Source organism: Oculina patagonica, chromosome 7 (genome assembly GCF_052425735.1).
Source record: "Oculina patagonica isolate OP01 chromosome 7, crgOcupat, whole genome shotgun sequence".
NCBI classification, from domain to species: Eukaryota; Metazoa; Cnidaria; class Anthozoa; order Scleractinia; family Oculinidae; genus Oculina; species Oculina patagonica.
In genome coordinates, this window is record NC_135764.1 from 4,956,552 (window position 1) to 4,974,769 (window position 18,218).

The 18,218-nt window shown below is 38.7% G+C and overlaps 1 protein-coding gene across 1 annotated transcript in view; it reads left to right on the plus strand.

Moving 5' to 3' along the window:
* The first annotated feature begins 485 nt into the window (after positions 1-485).
* The window catches only part of LOC144660359 (uncharacterized), a 43,103-nt gene continuing 25,370 nt past the window's right edge, over positions 486-18,218 (plus strand). Inside the window, 13 exon segments of the mRNA XM_078520964.1 lie at positions 486-813; positions 2,841-3,020; positions 6,885-6,982; positions 7,078-7,137; positions 7,648-8,082; positions 9,006-9,158; positions 9,553-9,645; positions 10,004-10,099; positions 10,767-10,862; positions 13,646-13,738; positions 15,039-15,212; positions 15,805-15,846; positions 16,830-17,056. Of these exon segments, the coding sequence (XP_078377090.1) occupies positions 707-813; positions 2,841-3,020; positions 6,885-6,982; positions 7,078-7,137; positions 7,648-8,082; positions 9,006-9,158; positions 9,553-9,645; positions 10,004-10,099; positions 10,767-10,862; positions 13,646-13,738; positions 15,039-15,212; positions 15,805-15,846; positions 16,830-17,056 (1,854 nt within the window). The 5' untranslated portion in view covers positions 486-706.

The window sequence follows — 18,218 nt, forward strand, 5'->3', positions numbered from 1 at the left end:
GCTTATAACTGTGCGCCCTTTGGCTCTCCGACTGGGATCCCTCTTGGGCTGGACTTGGCACAGCATGATCTTCCTGCTGCCGAGAAAATCTGGTTGCGGTGTTGCGGTCCGCTTAGTTAAGATATTCAATATAACTGCATGAAACAGTTACATTTTTATATCACCTTAGACGTATTTGTTGGCGCATGTCATAAGCTGAAATTAAAGATTATTGCCTTTAATCTGTATAATTAAAGAATTGGAATTTTAAGTAGACATACGGATTAACTTTCTTGCTCTCCTTACGCACATGCTTAAAACCGAAACTAGACAATGATTTTGCCGGGTTGAGAGTGACAAAATTTCCGCATAAGTAATTTAATAATCCGATTGCTCCGAGACTGCATCTGTTGACGTATAGAGTGACGTCTTATAGCCTTGCTTTCAACCAATCAGAAATTAGAGTGTAGGGATTACCAAATTGCCCTCTGTGTGCCAATAAGAAAAGAGGAAATATAGGTTTAAAGATCCGATCGCTTTTAAAACTCCAAGTAGAATTTCAAGAGGTCGCTTTAAGCACAGCTTGCAGAGAACTGGATGGCGAAGGCTTGAGAAGCGGATCTTGAATTTCATAGAAAGGCGAGTCTTCAATTAACCGGTCGTTGAGAAGAGTCGGTCTAAATTTAACGATTCCTTCCTGAGGAAAAGACGTACATAGCACGTGATCATGAAAGATCCGCCTGTTTTTCCTGCGGTTTGCGGTGTGTTGCTTTCCCTGTTACTTGCCGCGACAGGTAACGAAGAAACGCAGTCACAGGAGCAAGTCTTAGGATTGTAAGTATTGCGAGAATTTTTGTGGTAAATACCCTTGATTTGAAGTTTTTTAAATGTTTCCATTTGCAAAGTTTTTAGTAGAAAACAACTCTTTTTTTATTAGTTGTATCAGTGGCAAACCTGTTTTTGCCAAGATGTTATGGGTTTCCGGCACCTCCATAATTTAACCTGTACCCCGTAAGATTGATCCGGTTCCACAATACCGTCACGAGTATTTTCCAAAGACATAATCACGAGATAAAATGTAGTGTTCTGTCAATCTTCTGGTTACGTACGTAGACCAGAAAAAAACAATTTTTGAGTTTACAGTGGCTTGTAAAGAGGTTTTTGATCTGTGCAAGTTAACATTTAGAAATTTAATAGTTTGATGCATTTGTAGTGTAGTTTGCTTTTTATCATTCGATTTTTGGACTAGTTCTACCTGAATTTTCTCCTGAATCGATGAAGTCCTCACTCCAAAAGCTCTTAGACAGTCCCTCAAGATGGCAGAAATTCTAATATTTTAATCTCTTGTGGTTAACTGATTAGAGAAGGCAGCAACAATTTTTTTTTATCCGGCCCCAAAGACAAAACGGATGCTCTGATTAATTTTAATGTTACTCAAAAAAGCCAAAAGCGCATCGTATGGATTTTTCTATCTTTTAACAGCGAATGCGATAAATAAAATTAAACCAAATAATCAATTTTCCTCTCCTTACATGGTCGCGTGCAAGTATTTATTGGAACACGACAACTATTTGGGGAAAAAAACTGATCCCCCTAAAAAACTCATTCCTTATGTCAACTTATCTGATATTGTGTTCAAGATAATACAAATTTCAAGCAGCAAGTAGAGGCTTGCAGCTAGCGACTAGTGGGGATTTTTAGCTAAGAATTGTAACTATTATGCATGGCCACTGCATGCTGTGCATCAGCTCAGTAATGTTTCTAGCCTCATAAGTCGTCTTGTTAACTGATCCGTTAACCACCGAAAAAGAAGGGAAATTTTTTTACAAAAAGAAGAAATTATCGATGAGTTTCCGTATGAACTCTCGCTATTTCTGGATCTTCCTTCTATAAAAGATATTCATTCTATTGATGTTATCCTAGCTGCATGATAAACAATGACTTTTTCTAAGAATATCACACCACGTTTTCCAACAATTTGACCTCGGTGTTGGATAACGTTATAGCGCGTTACAACTGTTTCTGCCTTCCAGCGTTTCAAGGAAGCACCCCCCCCCCTCCCCCCTCAAATGGCTCCCGGGTTGGGTTTCGGCTGGAGTCAGTGAGTTGAAGTTTTATTCTCGCTACCTAGAGTAGTTACATGTATTGAAGGGTTTTTCAAGGGTTTTTCTCCGAGTGCCCCGGTTTTCCTTCGTCCTCAAAAATGAGCATTTCAAAATTGAAATTCGATCTTAAGATGAAGTTTGACTCTACCCAGACATTTTAATGACCTTGCACTGAAATTTTAAAGGGACATTGTCACGGGGATTTTAATGCTTTTCGGTAAAAACTGCTTTTATTGACGAATAGGTCTTTTCGTACATGAAATGCACCTAGTACATCAAGATGGAGATGTGTAGAGTAAATTGTTGTTGAAGGAAGAGGGGAGCCATTATAATTGTTTGGTGTTGTTTCCAGTCCACAAGGACAAAACTTGAAAAAATCAGCTTGATTTCGTGAGATCTAAAGTTCCTGTTTCACTTACATGGTGATTTTTCACAAAATTGGACCACTATTCGTAGTTTCCTTATGCCTTTAGGCTCTTGAGGTTTTGAAGTGTAACTGGTGACAGTGTCTCTAATACACGCATCCACAGTTTCAGACTTCCGGTCCAAATTCAAGGGAAAAGTGAGCACTCATTAAGTCAGACCATTGTTAAACATCGCAAAACACAATAGCCTGACTTAATGAGTGCTCACTTTTCTTTTGAATTTGGACCAGAAGTCTGAAACTCTGGATCCGTGTATGGGGAGGGCTTGAAAAGTATTTCAACTTTAAACCAAATAAATGTGAAACTCCTTTGTTTTTTTTTTATCGGGCAGTTTGGATGAATTAGACAGGCTTGCAGATCCGAGTTTTGATGAAAGCAGCAAAGGACATTTCTGCAAGTTCTATGAGCCTCGTTTGATACGCACTCCTCAAGACTACAAGAGAAAGACTGTGAAGAGCTTTCAAGTGCCCTGTGCGAGGGGCGAAAGTATTAGACGGTGTAACAAATACAGGTACAAATAAGGCGGTGATTATATTAAAATAGGATTTAATGTGGTGGCTTTTAAAATTTAGTTTTACTTTAAGCGATGCTTAGCTAGATGTGCAGAGATAAAACTGTGCAGTGTTAAATTGCTACCTTTTTTCCTTGCCGTGTAAACCGGCTCTGAATAAATTTTACATTTGTTCAGGGGGCCGGGGGCAAGAGGTAAACCATTCGAAATGACAGCCTAAAAGATGTCATTAAAATCGTTGACAGGTGTCAGCTTCTCTCTTGGATTTCAGTGGCTTACTATACTTTCTCAGTCGAGCCGCCGCGGATCGGAAGTAAATAGTTAAAAGCTCAAAAATTCTTAGAATTAGGTCAAGTAAGTTTAATGGCCGCAAAATGCTTAAGTTTGTTGAATCCAAACAACGCACGATTGATTTTGTATAATCGGCTTGAGCAGAGAACGAAGACTTTTTTCTTTAGTGTTCAGGTCATTTCCTCCGTGAAAGACGTCCTGACCATGGAAAACTTCGATGACGTAGCTGAACAGAGCTCTCTGATTGGTTGTTGTTTAGGCTCGGTTTTGAATTTTCGCGCGCAATTAGAAACCAATCAGCGGCCCTACATAGTTCTCTTGGCGTTCAGTATTGGATTTTCCGGGTCAATTCGCAGACGTGTCTCGCGCCCGGGGGATAAAATTAGCGTGCAATCAGCCTATTTTGCAATTAGAAGCATGAAAATCTGCTTTAATAGCAAACCGGAAAATATCATTTTTCATGTGTTCACACATATACTAAAACATCTCCTTGAATTCAATCAACTTATCGTGGCTTTAAAAGACTGAAGTAATTTCGCACGACAGTTTTGGACTACAAGTTAGTAAGCGACAAATTCAAGAACCCTTTAAATCATTTAACATGCCTTTTTACTCAATTTATTTTTATTAGCCAAAAGAAAATGGTTTTCAAAACTTGAAATGTTTTCCATGTTTGTAAGACGCGGTCAATGTTATGCAGTAAAAAAAAATTCCATGCAAATTAGATAAAATTAAACTCTTTGTCAAATCCTCCTTCTTTTTCTTGGGGAACCGATACTAGAGACTTTAACTCTAGGCCTCACGAAGCAATTATTTAAAGGAGGGGGAGGGGGGGGGGGGCTTTGTCGCAGATTTTTTTTACAGATTTTTGGACAGCCAATATATATATTTGTGTCGTAGGAAACCTAAAAAATAATGGTCCATTTTTTATTAAACATTGCTATATTGCTATATAAGAGCACGCGTTAACAAGCCTTTGACTGCGGATGGCTCGAATAGAAATAGATTCCAATTTGGAAAATTAAGGCTTTACTTTTCAAGTTGCTTCCGCGCGTCTTTAAAAAATTATATATTTATAGCCGTAGCTTGTTTTCTATTCGCAAATTACAGTTATATCTTCCTTTAGATGTTCAAAGATAATGTCTATAATAGTATAAGTTAACTACCACTAATTTCACAACAGTTAAGACCAAAAAATTTGCAAAATCACTATGGCGTAGCTTCTTCAAGGGCCGTTTTCTTAGGTAGAGCACAGTTGTTTTCTTCTTTCTAAGAAACAAAGTTCAAATCGTTTTAATTATTACATTCTTGAACCCTGCGTAAAGTTTATACCTTGCAGATCAAACTTTGCTTAAACGCGCATTTCAACAAATATCAGTTTAATCTGCAGTTTGTGTTCCATATATAGAATGGAACGTTTTTAAAATTACTCTATGTCCGGCTTGTCGGCAAAAACAAACACTTTATAGAGATCGCATGATTAAATGACACTGCTAAATGAGGGATTAACGCTTTAAAAGCATTTTTCCTGTCTTATTAGCGGGCGGTTAAGCGGTTAACGTTTTTTTGCATATCAATGTTTATTGACCCAACGGTATATATAACGGTGCCAAAAATGTTTGTTTTACAGATATTCGGCTGTAACGAAAATAACATATTTATAGCTCAGTCGGTCATGAGTTCATGAGACCACTTTCTTGATGACGTGATACCACTGTTATCGCCTTAATTCACATTTCCGAACTTAAAGTATCGGTTAACTAAGTTTTCCTGTTACTAACAAGTAAGTAATTCCACAACTTAAGCGCCATAATGGATGATACTGTTACTGTCTATACCGTTTAAAAGAGAATTAAAACTTCACTAATCAAAGTAACTGTAAGCCACTAGCTCGGAAAATTTATTATGGTGAACAACAAACTGACGAAAAAGATTTGCCAGAACAAAAGATGTCAAACTTTCCACACTTCAGTTCACTTCACTTAGTTTTTGTCATCTAGCTGCTAATCCAGAGCAGGCCGAAAGGCAAAGAGATAGAGTTCCCATCCGTTGCAAATTGTTTTCTTTCTTTCTTTTTTTTCCTTTTTGTTTTTTGAATGTTAGGCAAAATAATATCATTGAAAAAATTACGTTTTGGTCTTTTTCGAGAAAACTTACATCAATACAATATTTCGGCTGGTAATTAAGCATGTTATTACTATGCAATGTAACTAGAAATGTAGGTAATCAGAGAACAGACTTAATTCTCTGGAGACCTTAAAACACTTGCACGTATTGCGTGCCTATGTTTTACAGGAGTCGAGGGAAGGAGTGAAATTCACTTTGCTAGCTCACTCAAAACCAAAAAAAATTGGCAAAAGTGAAAGAATCTATAGAATTTTCCTCTTTTATTCCACAAGATGCTTTTAAAAGAATCAAAGAGTGAGCTGAAAAAAAAATCCTTTTAATTCTATAAAAATCCGACATCTCCTCAGACAGTCAGACAACATTTGATCCCCGATTGCCCAAGGGGACATTGCAGTAATATAAGCCTCTAAAGATTTTTAGGTGATCTGGAAATAAATAGACCTAAATAAAAGCTATCTGTTATAGAATTAGTTGAGTTTTAGAACGAACTGAGTTGTGTGTATTGTGAACGCAGCTATAAAATATGGGGTCAAGAGAATTGTTTAATGTTAAAGCTATATAAAACCGCACACAGAACACGACACTGACGCCAGTAATATAAAAGAAACCAACTCAGTGCAAATGCCATTTTGGGCGCAGAAAACGCCATTCCATTCAACTTCCTGCAAGTGACACAAGTCGCTCTCCGAGTCATTCGTGGATTTTGTGCGTTCGTGCGTTTCGCGAGCCAACACGCACTGACAAAAATATTAACGCGCGATTTTGTCTTACTTTTTTGTAAGCGATCTATTAAAATAATAACTATATCCAGTATATCGACACAAAGTAGACACGAGCGAAGGGAGCAGGCCTAGACGCGCTGGAAAACGCGTGCGAACTGCCACGATTGGTTTTGGTTTTACTTCTGATTGGCCGAGAAAGTGGCGCGAGTGTTTTAAACCAATTACTAAGCGTAATAGAATTGCTTTCGATATTCAAGTAAAAAACCGCTCTAAATCTTGTCATATTGATAAGATAGTAACACAAGTAAGGCTATGTTAGAAATAATAATAAAAAAAAAGCATCCGAGTCTTCCAACCAGAAGGCTTCTTGTTACTGTCAGAAGTCTCATCAAAACACGAATTGAAAAATACAGTATAATATAATTTGAGAGAGAGACATGTAGATGACCAATAGCTAGCAGCCTACCTTCTCCTTTTCTTCCGTTCGTTAGAAAGTGGCTTAAGAATATGTCTTGTAATTGACAAATGGCACACATTTTAATCTGATCCAACTTTCATAAAATGACGCTTGCTTTTGAATCACTTTTAACCGTCGTTGTAGGGTGTTATTGCATTTGTTTAAGTTTTTGATTTTTCAATCCCTTGATCACAAAACAAGGCGCTTTGGAGAGCCCCTTCATTGCCGTTCTCTCTTTCAGACAATCCTTTCTGTTTTTCTCCGCAGACTGGTATTTGAGCCCGCAGTTCGCGAGGTGACCAAAACAGTACTGAGGAGGGTACAGAAGTGTTGCAAGGGGTGGAAAGGCGTCAACTGCGATCAACGTACGTTTCAGTGGCAGATTATTTCAATAATCTTTTCTTGCCTCGAATGGAGAAGATACTAAAAGTATCAATTATTTCATTTTCTCTTTTCGCAGCTGATAATGAGGAGGATTCCTTTAACGAGAAGAGGCAGCTTGTGGGTTCAAAGTCAGACGGTAAGTTGTTTTGTCGCAAAGGAGTAAACTGCAAGGAGTTCCTGTCGCGCGGATACATAAAAGCGCGCTAAGCACAAGGACAAACAGCAGAATAAAAGAAGTAAAGAAAAAGAAATGAATGAACGAAATGATACTCAGTGTGCAAGAAAAGAATGAATAGTTAACGTATCTTTTTCTATGCCTTCTACAATGTAAACTTACAAGAAAGACGCTCTTCACGGCTCTTGCGGAACCCTGTTGCGGTTAATGTGGTATCCAGATCGTCTTTTTTAAAGTAGCTTTTTATGAGGTTACAGTACGAAATTCTTTGACATCATATTCTGAGTCAGTCTTCCCGTTACTCAATTTTTTTCGAGTAGATTGCGTCACTGAGTGATTTTAAAATATCTTTCGCAAGTAACGTGCTCTTCCGAAAAGCACTCGAAAACCGTAACAAACATTGAAACAACAGCCCTGTTTATTTTCAGTTTTCTTTTACTAATAAATTGTCTTTTTTTTTTACTTCGGAAGCTCCCAACCAAGAAGAGAACAAGTGTTGGAAAATCAACGTAACCATCGAGTATGGAACAGCTTTGCTTAACAACATCACCGTCACTCGAACCCAGGCCATTGACGCGATGAAGACTATTTCCGTTGCTGCCAGGCTAGCGCTCTTCTGGTGTCGAGATGTAATGGTGAAATTGCGTGACGTTCAAGTCACGCGCGGCATCAACGTGACTTCAATAATGGGAGTATTCCATCTTGTACAAATCGGATCCAATTATCTTTCAAGCAATGCTATGAACTGTGTAAAACAAGCTGGACTTTTCATGAATTTGAAAGCTCAACCCGGGCAAATTGCACCCAGAATATTCGGCGGTCACTCGGCCAATGCAGCTCTCGTGACGTATAACACGAAGGGATTGTGCTGCCGAGATGGCCTGGTGGAGAATAATGGTATCTGTGGTGAGTGATTACGACAATTGTTCTCTAGAGGCTTCGCTAATTGCTAGTGGTCAGCGGCAAGCAAGGCGAAGCGCTCTGACAGAATAGCCATTTATTGCGCTTTTTGTTGCCCAGGGATTCCTTTGAATTATGTTTCGCAGAAATCACATTTGAAAAGCATTAGCTAGTTATTAATCGAAGAAGCTCTTTTCAGTACCTTGTCGCGTAGCCTTGTCAATCACAAGAAGGTGATGGTACGAAATGGGTTCCAGAAATGAAAAAACAAACCGTAATAAAATGAAATTAGTGAGGTCACCAATTTTTATTATATAGTGGTTTGCAAGTGTGAAAAATAAAACCTAAGAAGATTTTTATTTGGATTGCCAACAGAAACTATAGTTATTCTAACCTGTTGTTTCCATCACTAGCTAGATCTTTAAAAGAGCCCACGTGGGATGGTGACGTCACAACACGTGACAATGACATCATGATGTCAAAACAGCCGCCATCTTGGATCCGCCATCTTGGATTTCAAATTTTTTTCCAAAATGCCAGAAAACCACCCAAAATCACTGCAAAATACTCAAAATAAATAATAATGTACTTTAAACCTGTAAAAATGCAAAAATAGTTTCATTTAAGTTGATTTTTATTAACAGAAACACGCAAAATTACAAATTTGGGAAAACATGCCTGTCAAAATGCCGTTGCCATGGTAATGTCAAGTTCCTGACACATCATCCAACCCTACCAAATTGTTGCCAAATAAATTTGAGGAAAACTCAGAAAGTTTGGCAGCGTTTGGGTCTCAAATTCCCCACCCCCCCCCCCCCCGGACCCCGGTCTGAATAGGGTTAACAAACGAGTCACAAGACCCTTGTATGTAAGCCTCATGAAATGTCCGCCAGATGTAATTCCGTTTTTCTGTATGTATCTGTTTATAGTTCCTTGTTCAGCCGGCTCGTACCATGACATACACTCTGAGCAGTGCATTGGATGCAAGGATAACACATATCAGCCAAACGATGGACAAACATCCTGCTTGGCGTGTCATAATGGCACTGTTGCTGACGGAGTGAATGCAACTAAGTGTACAAGTGAGTGTTCATACATGAAGTACAATTTAGGAATGCCTGAGTGAGCTCTTATTAGCATCACCGGAAGGCACTAGCTATTGTTTCGTTTCCGAATATTTCCTTGTGTGGCCTTTTAGCCAAGCGTTACGTAGTTCTTCAAACAAATTGTCATTGTTGTTGTTGTTGAATGCATATGAAGGAATATGAGGATTATTGAGTCAAATTCATGGCAGTCAAGAAATTTGTTCCTCGTATTTTGTGCATTTTATTTCACACAATCGTCAAACAACAGCTATTTATGCCAACAAAAACAGAAAAAAGACAAAAATCCAACTTAATATCGTGTAGCGCTTTTTCAGTCAACGTATTGTCACGTTTAATTTATTTTAGTAATAGTGGTGTTTTCCTATAATAGGGACATGTTCTCCGTCTTGTCAAAATAACGGTTTGTGTTCAGATGGTGTGTGTTTCTGCTCGTCTGGTTACACTGGAAAGGCTTGCGAACGAGGTTAGTGGCTGATAAACCATTTAATTCATAAGAGCGTTCAACGTCGAAAATAGTCAACTAGTTCAAAATTAAATAATGAAGGCACTTCCTTCATCATCATCATCATCATCATCATCATCATCATCATCATCATCATCATCATCATCATCAGTCCTTATCGCGCCACTGGACGCATAAGGCCTCTCCTGTAGTATTGGACTTTTGTAATTTGTTTTCGGAGTTCTCCCTTATAAAGTGTGCCCTTCTTCGATTTGAAAAAAAAAAAAAAACAACTCATCACCGAATTTTGAATGAGTGTCGTCTGAGTAGTATGTTGCTAGTATAACTACTAAATGTTGGTTTGTCTTCTGTTTTCAAGCTGTGTGTGTTCCAAATTGTTTGAATGGAGGTCTTTGTGTAAAACCCAACCAGTGCGCATGTCCGAATGGGTGGAATGGAACGAGGTGCAGCATGGGTATGAGTTCCCGTTTTTGTGTGTTATCGTTGCGCTTTTCTGTTTTCTTTGTGCGTTTTTGTTGCGTTTTTAACATTTGCGTTTCGTTTTTGTTGCATTTACGATTCGTTATGTTGTATTTCACATGATTAGTGTAACATGAAGTAACAGACGCGTAAATGGCATGGTATGGTATCGGTTCTTATATAAGCGAATTAACAAAGCTCAATGCCCTGCACAATTAGAATTATGGGATGAGACCGGACATCAGCATATCAGGTGCCTTTGGCTGCTGCTATCCGTCCATGTGTATGATCTCTTCCCACCACCCAACCCATAGATACATGTGAAGAGAACAGACCACAACACAGGGAACTTCGTGCCCTACTCTTTACGATTAGTGTGTGGGTTCTTTAACGTCCCATGCTGACCATGAAACTAAAGAAACAGGAGACGGGGCCTACGGTTTATCGTCACTTATCCGAGAAGACTAGAATGTCTTACCATTTGCAGATGTCATTACAAAGGCAGCACGTTCTTCTCGGTTATTTATAAGACCCTGAGTGTTGTCCAGCTGGGAGCGACCCCCGACAGCCGCGCCACCCGAGCAACCAGTCGGCGTCTGTTTCTGGCTGAATTTTAATCTCAGTAACTTATTTTGCTTTGTCGTATGATTTGTTTCTTGTAGCTCTGTGTTCAAGCTCATGTGAAAACGGTGGAACATGCGTAGCGCCTGACACGTGCTTGTGCAGGCCTGGTTACTCTGGGCCCACATGCAAAACAGGTCAGTGGCCACAGAGTAAAACCCTTTTGAGAATCTCAATTCAAATCTGAGCCCATTTGTTCCTAGCAAGAGAGAGTCAACAGAGGATGTTCTAATTTAGAAGCGAAAAATTTAGCTTCTTTACAAGCTATTGCAAAACGTCTTGTAAGGACTTGTGTCCTGACTTTAATATTTTTTGCCGCAGCGAGTGAGCCTGAAGCGAACGAGCAAGGCAGCTCTCTAATCAACATAGGATTTCTTTATGGGGCCTGCAATCACTTTTTGCCAAACGCTAGGAATTGTGATCGGCGGTAAGATCAAAGGCGCAAGAAATTGTGGTTATGCGCGAATGAAAGATTCACGATGCGCAGTGGAGTTCAATGTGATCCTCGCGCTAATGCGAGCCTCGTTGATTTGCACTTTGATATGTGACCAGGCGCGAGGCAGGATTTAAAACAAGTGACATCTTTATGTTAACTGAAACAGTAAAGTACTCTGCTTTTTAGTGGAGACTTTGTTTAAAAGTTCACTCGAATCGACTCAAAACTCACTTCAGTTTAATTTTACTGCTGTGACTTCCGGTGTGACTTGCAACTTGAAACCGATATTATGAAGGGCTGAGCGAAACATGTGTGTCACGCAACAGGGGGGAAAGCTTAAGCCTGGCGTCTCTCCCCAGAGCCCGCCGGACCAGCGGCGGGAAACGCGAGAAGAGCCGCGCCCGAACGGGAGGGGGCGGGGGACGAGAATGGACGTAAAACGTTTTGCATAACCACTGCCTATATGACCGAAAGTGCACTGACACGAAAGCGGATCTTGCCTGAGTTCTGGGCAGACTAAATCATAAATCGCTTTCTGAGGAATTTTGTCATAGTACACGTCTGTTAAACTTTCATTAATCCTACAACACCTCGCATCGATGGCGCCCGCACTTCCGAACCTTTGGTTGTTACTGACTAATAGAGTTTTATTGAAGAGTTTCAGTTTCCATAAGTCTCCTTTAACGTATGTTTAAACTTCCTTGATATCGCTACAAATTTCTAAAAATATGGCCTGTTCTAATATTAAATCTCAGTTCAATTTTACAATATACTTCACCGTTTCAAACATAAAAAGTAGTACAGTTCATAAAGTTACTGCAAGTACAAGTCTACATCGTTCTTGCCCTTTGGCAGCATTTCTACCATTTTGGTATACTAGTTATATTAGTAAAACCACGGAAGTATATTTGACTCGAGAGTTTAAAAGATCTCGAGCTCCAAATCAGTAAGCGTTTAAATTGAAAACACGAAAAGGTAACATTTGCGTTCTCCTGAATGTGTCTGCATAGTGGTAAATAAAGTCTTAGACTTCAAAAAGAAATGAGGCGGGCAAAAGATATTGCACTTAAATTAAGCACCTCCTAGGAAGGATATTTTGGCTGTCCTAGCCACTGTACCAATTAAATGTCATTTAGATTGGCATTGGACGGCTTTGAATCGGTACCTGACATTTGCAGACTGCAGGCTTGAACTGCAAACTAAAAATATATCGTGTTATCATAACCATCATTGAGAGCTATCCGGAAACTGGTTGACCGAGATGTTTTTAGGCTAATCAAAGTGTTATTCGGGCTATCGGGAGCGCTATTAATTACAGTGCGACGCGCCTTACCGTGGCCACCCAACAAACATTTTATCAAGTGTGCTTTCGTAATATTATTATTTGTTTGACGAACACGCCTACTTGCAAAGTTCAATATGATCAAATGGATACTTGTTACATCATATTTATCAACAAAACACAGTGAAAACGTAAAATATTACAAGATGACACTCGTAAAAAAGTTTGTTGGGTGGCCACGGTAAGGCGCGTCGCACTGTAAGGGTAACAGGAGTGGACGTCTCCAAGTCTGCAAGTTTGCAGCCTACATTTATCAGACGGTCGCTTTGAATAGATAGAAAATAGGACGTTCTGTAGCATTTATTCTTATTACGACAATTGCAAATTGGTAAAAACCACTTTTAAATTTGTATACCAATAAATAAAGGACGCAAACAAGTAGTGATACATCATATACCTTATTACAGTAAAAACCCGCGTATAAGAACCTAACATCATATACCTTATTACAGTAAAAACCCGCGTATAAGAACCTAACATTTAAGAACCTGTTAGGCTAAAATTTCATTTTTAAGCACCCTTCACATAAGAACCATTTTAGGCTAAAATTGTAAAACAGGTTCTTATTTTCAAAAAAGAAAAAAAATCTTCTCAAAAATATATTGATAACACAGTCTGTACACATTATAGTTACAGCATAGTTACACGATTTATTGGGAATTATAGTGAAGTTACAGTATAGTTTTGATTTTAACAGAATCAGATTAAAATAGTAAGAATACAAGAATACTGTTATTGGACAATACCTCCAAGAATACTGTTATTGGACATTAAAGAGCAGATCATTTAAAAATTCTACTTTATTTCTTGATTAAAAGTTAAGAACCTAGTGAGCCTAATTTTACACTAAATACCATTTATATAAGAACCTGTTTAGGCTAACTTGAAAAAACCTAGGTTCTTATACGCGGGTTTTTACTGTATAGGAAATTAACTATACATGTTATTAACGCGAATTTCAAAAATTCGCGTTAATTTTATGTATGTTAACTTTTTTACTATAAGCATTTGACCAGAACTTTTCCTAAATTCGCGTTAATTTTATTACGCGTAAATTTTGTTCGCGTTGTCAAAATGCCTCGTTATATTCCTATAATAAGGTATTATCTAATTTCATTTGAATTGAACCGTTTTTTCTCCAGACTTCTGTGATCCGTCTTGCAGTAATGGCGGAACCTGTGTGGCTGGAAACTGCTCCTGCGCACTAGGCTGGAGTGGAAACCGCTGTCAAACACGTAAGTGGACTCACGTAAAGTAATGACAATATTTCATTCATTTGCCACTAGGAGGGAAAGCAGTTACCATAAGACTTAGTGCGAAGTGATATAAGCTCTATTGTAAGAGAATCGTAAGACAATGGACCTCACTCGCCTGATGAAGACTAGCAGTATTGCAGTCGAAACGTCGCGATCAACAACTCAAAGCGATTCCATCGTGAGACAAACTAATAAACGTTCATCTTTCCTATATTACAACACGATGAACAATAAACACATCATTCTGACTACACTAACACGAGACATTCAATGTAAAAAGTTTATTGAGGATGCATCAGTCAGTCATCTGATGCAAAATGTATCCTGATTACAATCTTGAATCTAGCAAAAAACAACAGTTCGTTCTAAGAGTATTAAGTTGTGTGCTACGCCAGATACGAAAAACCACTAAAAACCACCCTTTAGAAGTGGCCAAAAATAAGTGGAAACGTATTCTTAATCTAATCCAGTAGCACGAGACCCCGAGAGATAGGGCACTAATAATCTAGAGCATTTTTCAATAGACTAGTTACAAAAGCTGAACAAACAACACTAAAGAAAAAAGAAAAACAAGCGAAGACGAGGACTGACGACGTAGAATGACCTTAATCTCCCGCCAAAACCTATATATACCTAGACATCCCATAACAACCCGCGAACCTCTAAATCGTGCCGTGAGAATAGTAATTTCTGTCTAATTCATTCATTCAAACGTCAGAAATTACATTTTCATGGGAAACTATAGTGAAGGGCAACTCAGGCTCGCTCGTAAAGGACACTTCTCCTCGCCAAATTTCCCCCCTTCACAATGCAGTATTAGCAAAGGGAGTGTGCGCATGCGCTCCTGGTTACACTGGCTCTCAGTGCCAGTTTGGTAAGAGTCATTAGAAGCAGTATTATGCTCCCTAATTACTCTGGTTCCAGAAGGTTTTTCTTTTCTGTCAATCAAATAAAAACCCTTTATAAAGGGCGGCAAGAATCTCTGAATCTGGTGAAAGTAAAATGAAAACTTCATTATTGTTGCCGGCCTTGCTGAAATAAATAAGTTACTTTGTAACAAAAACATGAAATTTTTTACACAACACTTTCTCGTGGTATACTATGAAATATCCCACTTGTCACTTGTATTTTCAAGGTTAACAAAAAGACTCGTGTGTATACCGAGAAAATACAAGTGACTTGTGGGTTATCCTACATTGTATTGTACACTTATAAAGCCGAAAGCCGTCAAAGTAGTTTCTTCTAATTTATGTTATGTTGAATCTGGATTGGACTACAGGAATATCGTTCTGTTTCGGCCTGCCCAATGGTAACTACAAAGACCCTAACAACTGTTACGGCTTTATATCATGTTCTAATGGATTAACCTACAAGATGGACTGCCCAGCTGGTCTAAGATACAACTACACTATAAATCAATGTGATTGGCCTGCCAATGTACCATGTGACCAAGGTATGTATTATAGAACAACACGAGTTGGTATCAGCGGTTCGTGTCTAATCTGCGTGCTCATCTTCTTTGTGATGAACCGCCAACTGCTTTGGCGTAGTCAGTCAAGGCTCGCGTCTCTCCGCATTATATTTCGTTTATCGATTTCGCTACAGCTTAGCGCAGGGCAAAGTACACTAAAACACTTTTCCCAGCGAGTGCAAAAATAATATCAAGACGTTTTTAAGCTCTGAGCTTTGTAAGATATCTTGTGCAACTAGAACTGTTTGTGAGACAAGTTGCGTACGTAGGGACGTACTGCGCCCTGTAAGAGTGTCTCATCATATATGAACAAATATGAACAAAAATGTCGTTTTTTTCTAAGTTACATATTTCCCAGGGTCTGTCCGCTTTGTCCCGATCCTCAAAACGCAGTTTGTTCCTTTATAGTAACTCAAGCTTGAGTAGTGTTCACATAAAGACTTGCCACGGTTTTGTACTTTTTCTATGATCACTAAGAAGTCCCATGCACGTTCTCACTATATATATATATATATTTAACGCAAAGTACCAATGACACTTCGTGTTTTCTTTCATATCATACTTTCTGTTGCAGATATCATAACAATTGAGCCGCGAACGATCCTGTCCACTGCTCGTAAGTATTTAACCAGTTTCTTATATTCAATTATGGTTAGTTGAAAGAAAAATAGGAGCATCTTTATTACGGAAAAAATCCCCGGACTGCATGCACACTACACCGTGAACGTAATTATTATTAAAGATTCACACAGCTATTAATTATATAGAAGCTGGTTTCTTCATTGGCTCCAGGTAACAACAAGTTGCCTAGGGAAGCCAAGAAACTCCCCTTGTTTGCTTTCTTCTCTTCTTTCCACATCTACAGCACCTTCCTAGGAATTCTTGCCAACCCCAACAATGCACATCTCTGGATCAGTGCAACAGGAATGCCCACCTCAATGGCTCTCAGGTTGTCATTCAGTCTCAGTGGTATTGATCATAATGCTCCCACTACCACTGGAATAACCTTTGTCCTCACACTCCACATTTTTCGAATTTCTCTCGCTAGATCTTGGTACTTATAATCATCGTCATCATCATCATCATTATTATTATTATTATTATTATTATTATTATTAACTACTAATTAGCGCCGCACATTCCAGAGCGGAGATAAAATCACCGAATAGACCGCAAGCTACACGGTTAAGTGATATGTCGAAGCTTTGATACAGTCTCAAGACAACGGAGGCAGGCGAATCCTTTCCGAAACAATATTGTACTCTATAGATGTACAAGTTTTATGTATAATAGTTTATGCATAAATGAAGGATAAATACAAATGATTTTGCCAAAAATATTTCGGTCCTTGATATGTAATCAGAAAAAAACCCTTTTACATCAGCATGACGTCATCAGATTATAGCGACTAGTTAAGCAAAATCTAAGATAAATGTTTGGGAAGGGTACGTAGTTAACCGATCTGTCTCGAAGCACTTTTATGGAAAGATTTTACTAAAACAATCTCAAGGTTTAACCTAGCTTTCTAATCTGCTTTTTGCTACTGCTAACATCATTTTGGCATTTAATAAGTTTTTGCTTTATTTTTTTTCCTTCTAGTTCCCCGCGGTGCCACAAACGAGCCAGAACTCTGTTTCACGTGGCGATCACATGTCAAAACCTTCGATGGTCGCTACTTCTACTTCCCAGGCCGCTGTACGTACAAACTGATACACGATTGCCAAGATGACTTGTTCTCTGTTCACGTGTTCACCGATCCTTTGTGTAACGATCTTAAAAATTGTCGTCGCGCGGTCAATTTGTACCTAGGAGGACTGGACATAAAGGTAATTGTATTTCTTGCATTCTCGTTCCCATAGCCCTTTCGTTTCTCTTAGCCGGCTAGGCCTTGGCACGAGGAAACAAAGGGCTCTGGGGACACAGGATTTCCAGTCCAAGATTTTAGGACTTCCAGTCTTCATGTATGCAGTCATGACGTTTCAAAAGAATGTATGAGAGAGTCGTTACGTTTTCGACTTCCGTTTAGAATTCTTTGTTCCAAACAGCCAATCAAAAAAATTCGAATTAATTCAAAAATCCTATGTCCCCAGAGCCCTCCGTTTTCTCGTGCCAAGCTGGCTAAGAGAAACGAAAGGGCTATGGGGACGAGAATGTATTTCTTGTAAAAGAAAGTGAACATCTTTTGTCTGTATGCAGTGACATGTGATTGTTATGGTCACCCTTTTCAGAGGAGCGTCCGTGTGGACGCCATAAAGACAAATCCATCAATTTAATTGGTTACGATCGATATTAACCGCAGTGAAAAATGTTTCATCTAGGTCGCCTGCAAATTCACAGAAATTTTCACTGATTTTTCCCAATATGTATGAAAGCATTTTTAATTGTTTTGTCTGGTATTTTTCTTTTTGCAATATGTAGTAAACACTTTATAAATCGAGCTCGGCGAGTCTTCATGAGAGAATCTTGACTTCATTCGCTTACAGACCTTACTGCATCCGTCTCTTGTATTGTCAGAAAAAATATGTTAACGAAAAACGGTGTAGACAATACATAAATCACTAAAACTGACAATAGACTGAATTAACGAGTAATTATAAGATCTTTAATGGATACTGCCACGGGGATATATATGCTTTTCGGTAAATGTACTAAAATCGGGGATAAGTTCTTCTCGTAAATGAAATGCACCTAGTACATTCAGATGGAGATATAAAGTAAATTGTTGTTGAAGGAAGAAGGGAGCCATAATAATTTTTAGGTGTTTTTCCAGTCCACAAGGACAAAACTTGAAAACATCAGCCTGATTTTTTTCGAGTTGAGATCTAAAATTCCTGATGGCATCACAACAATATCACTTGTTTGTCACTTCAGTCCACTTGCATCGTGATTTGTAACAAAACTGAAACACTATTCGAAGATGCGATATGTCTTTAGGGTCTTGAGTTTTTAAAGTGAAAATGGCGACAGTGTCCCTTTAATGATAAAGAT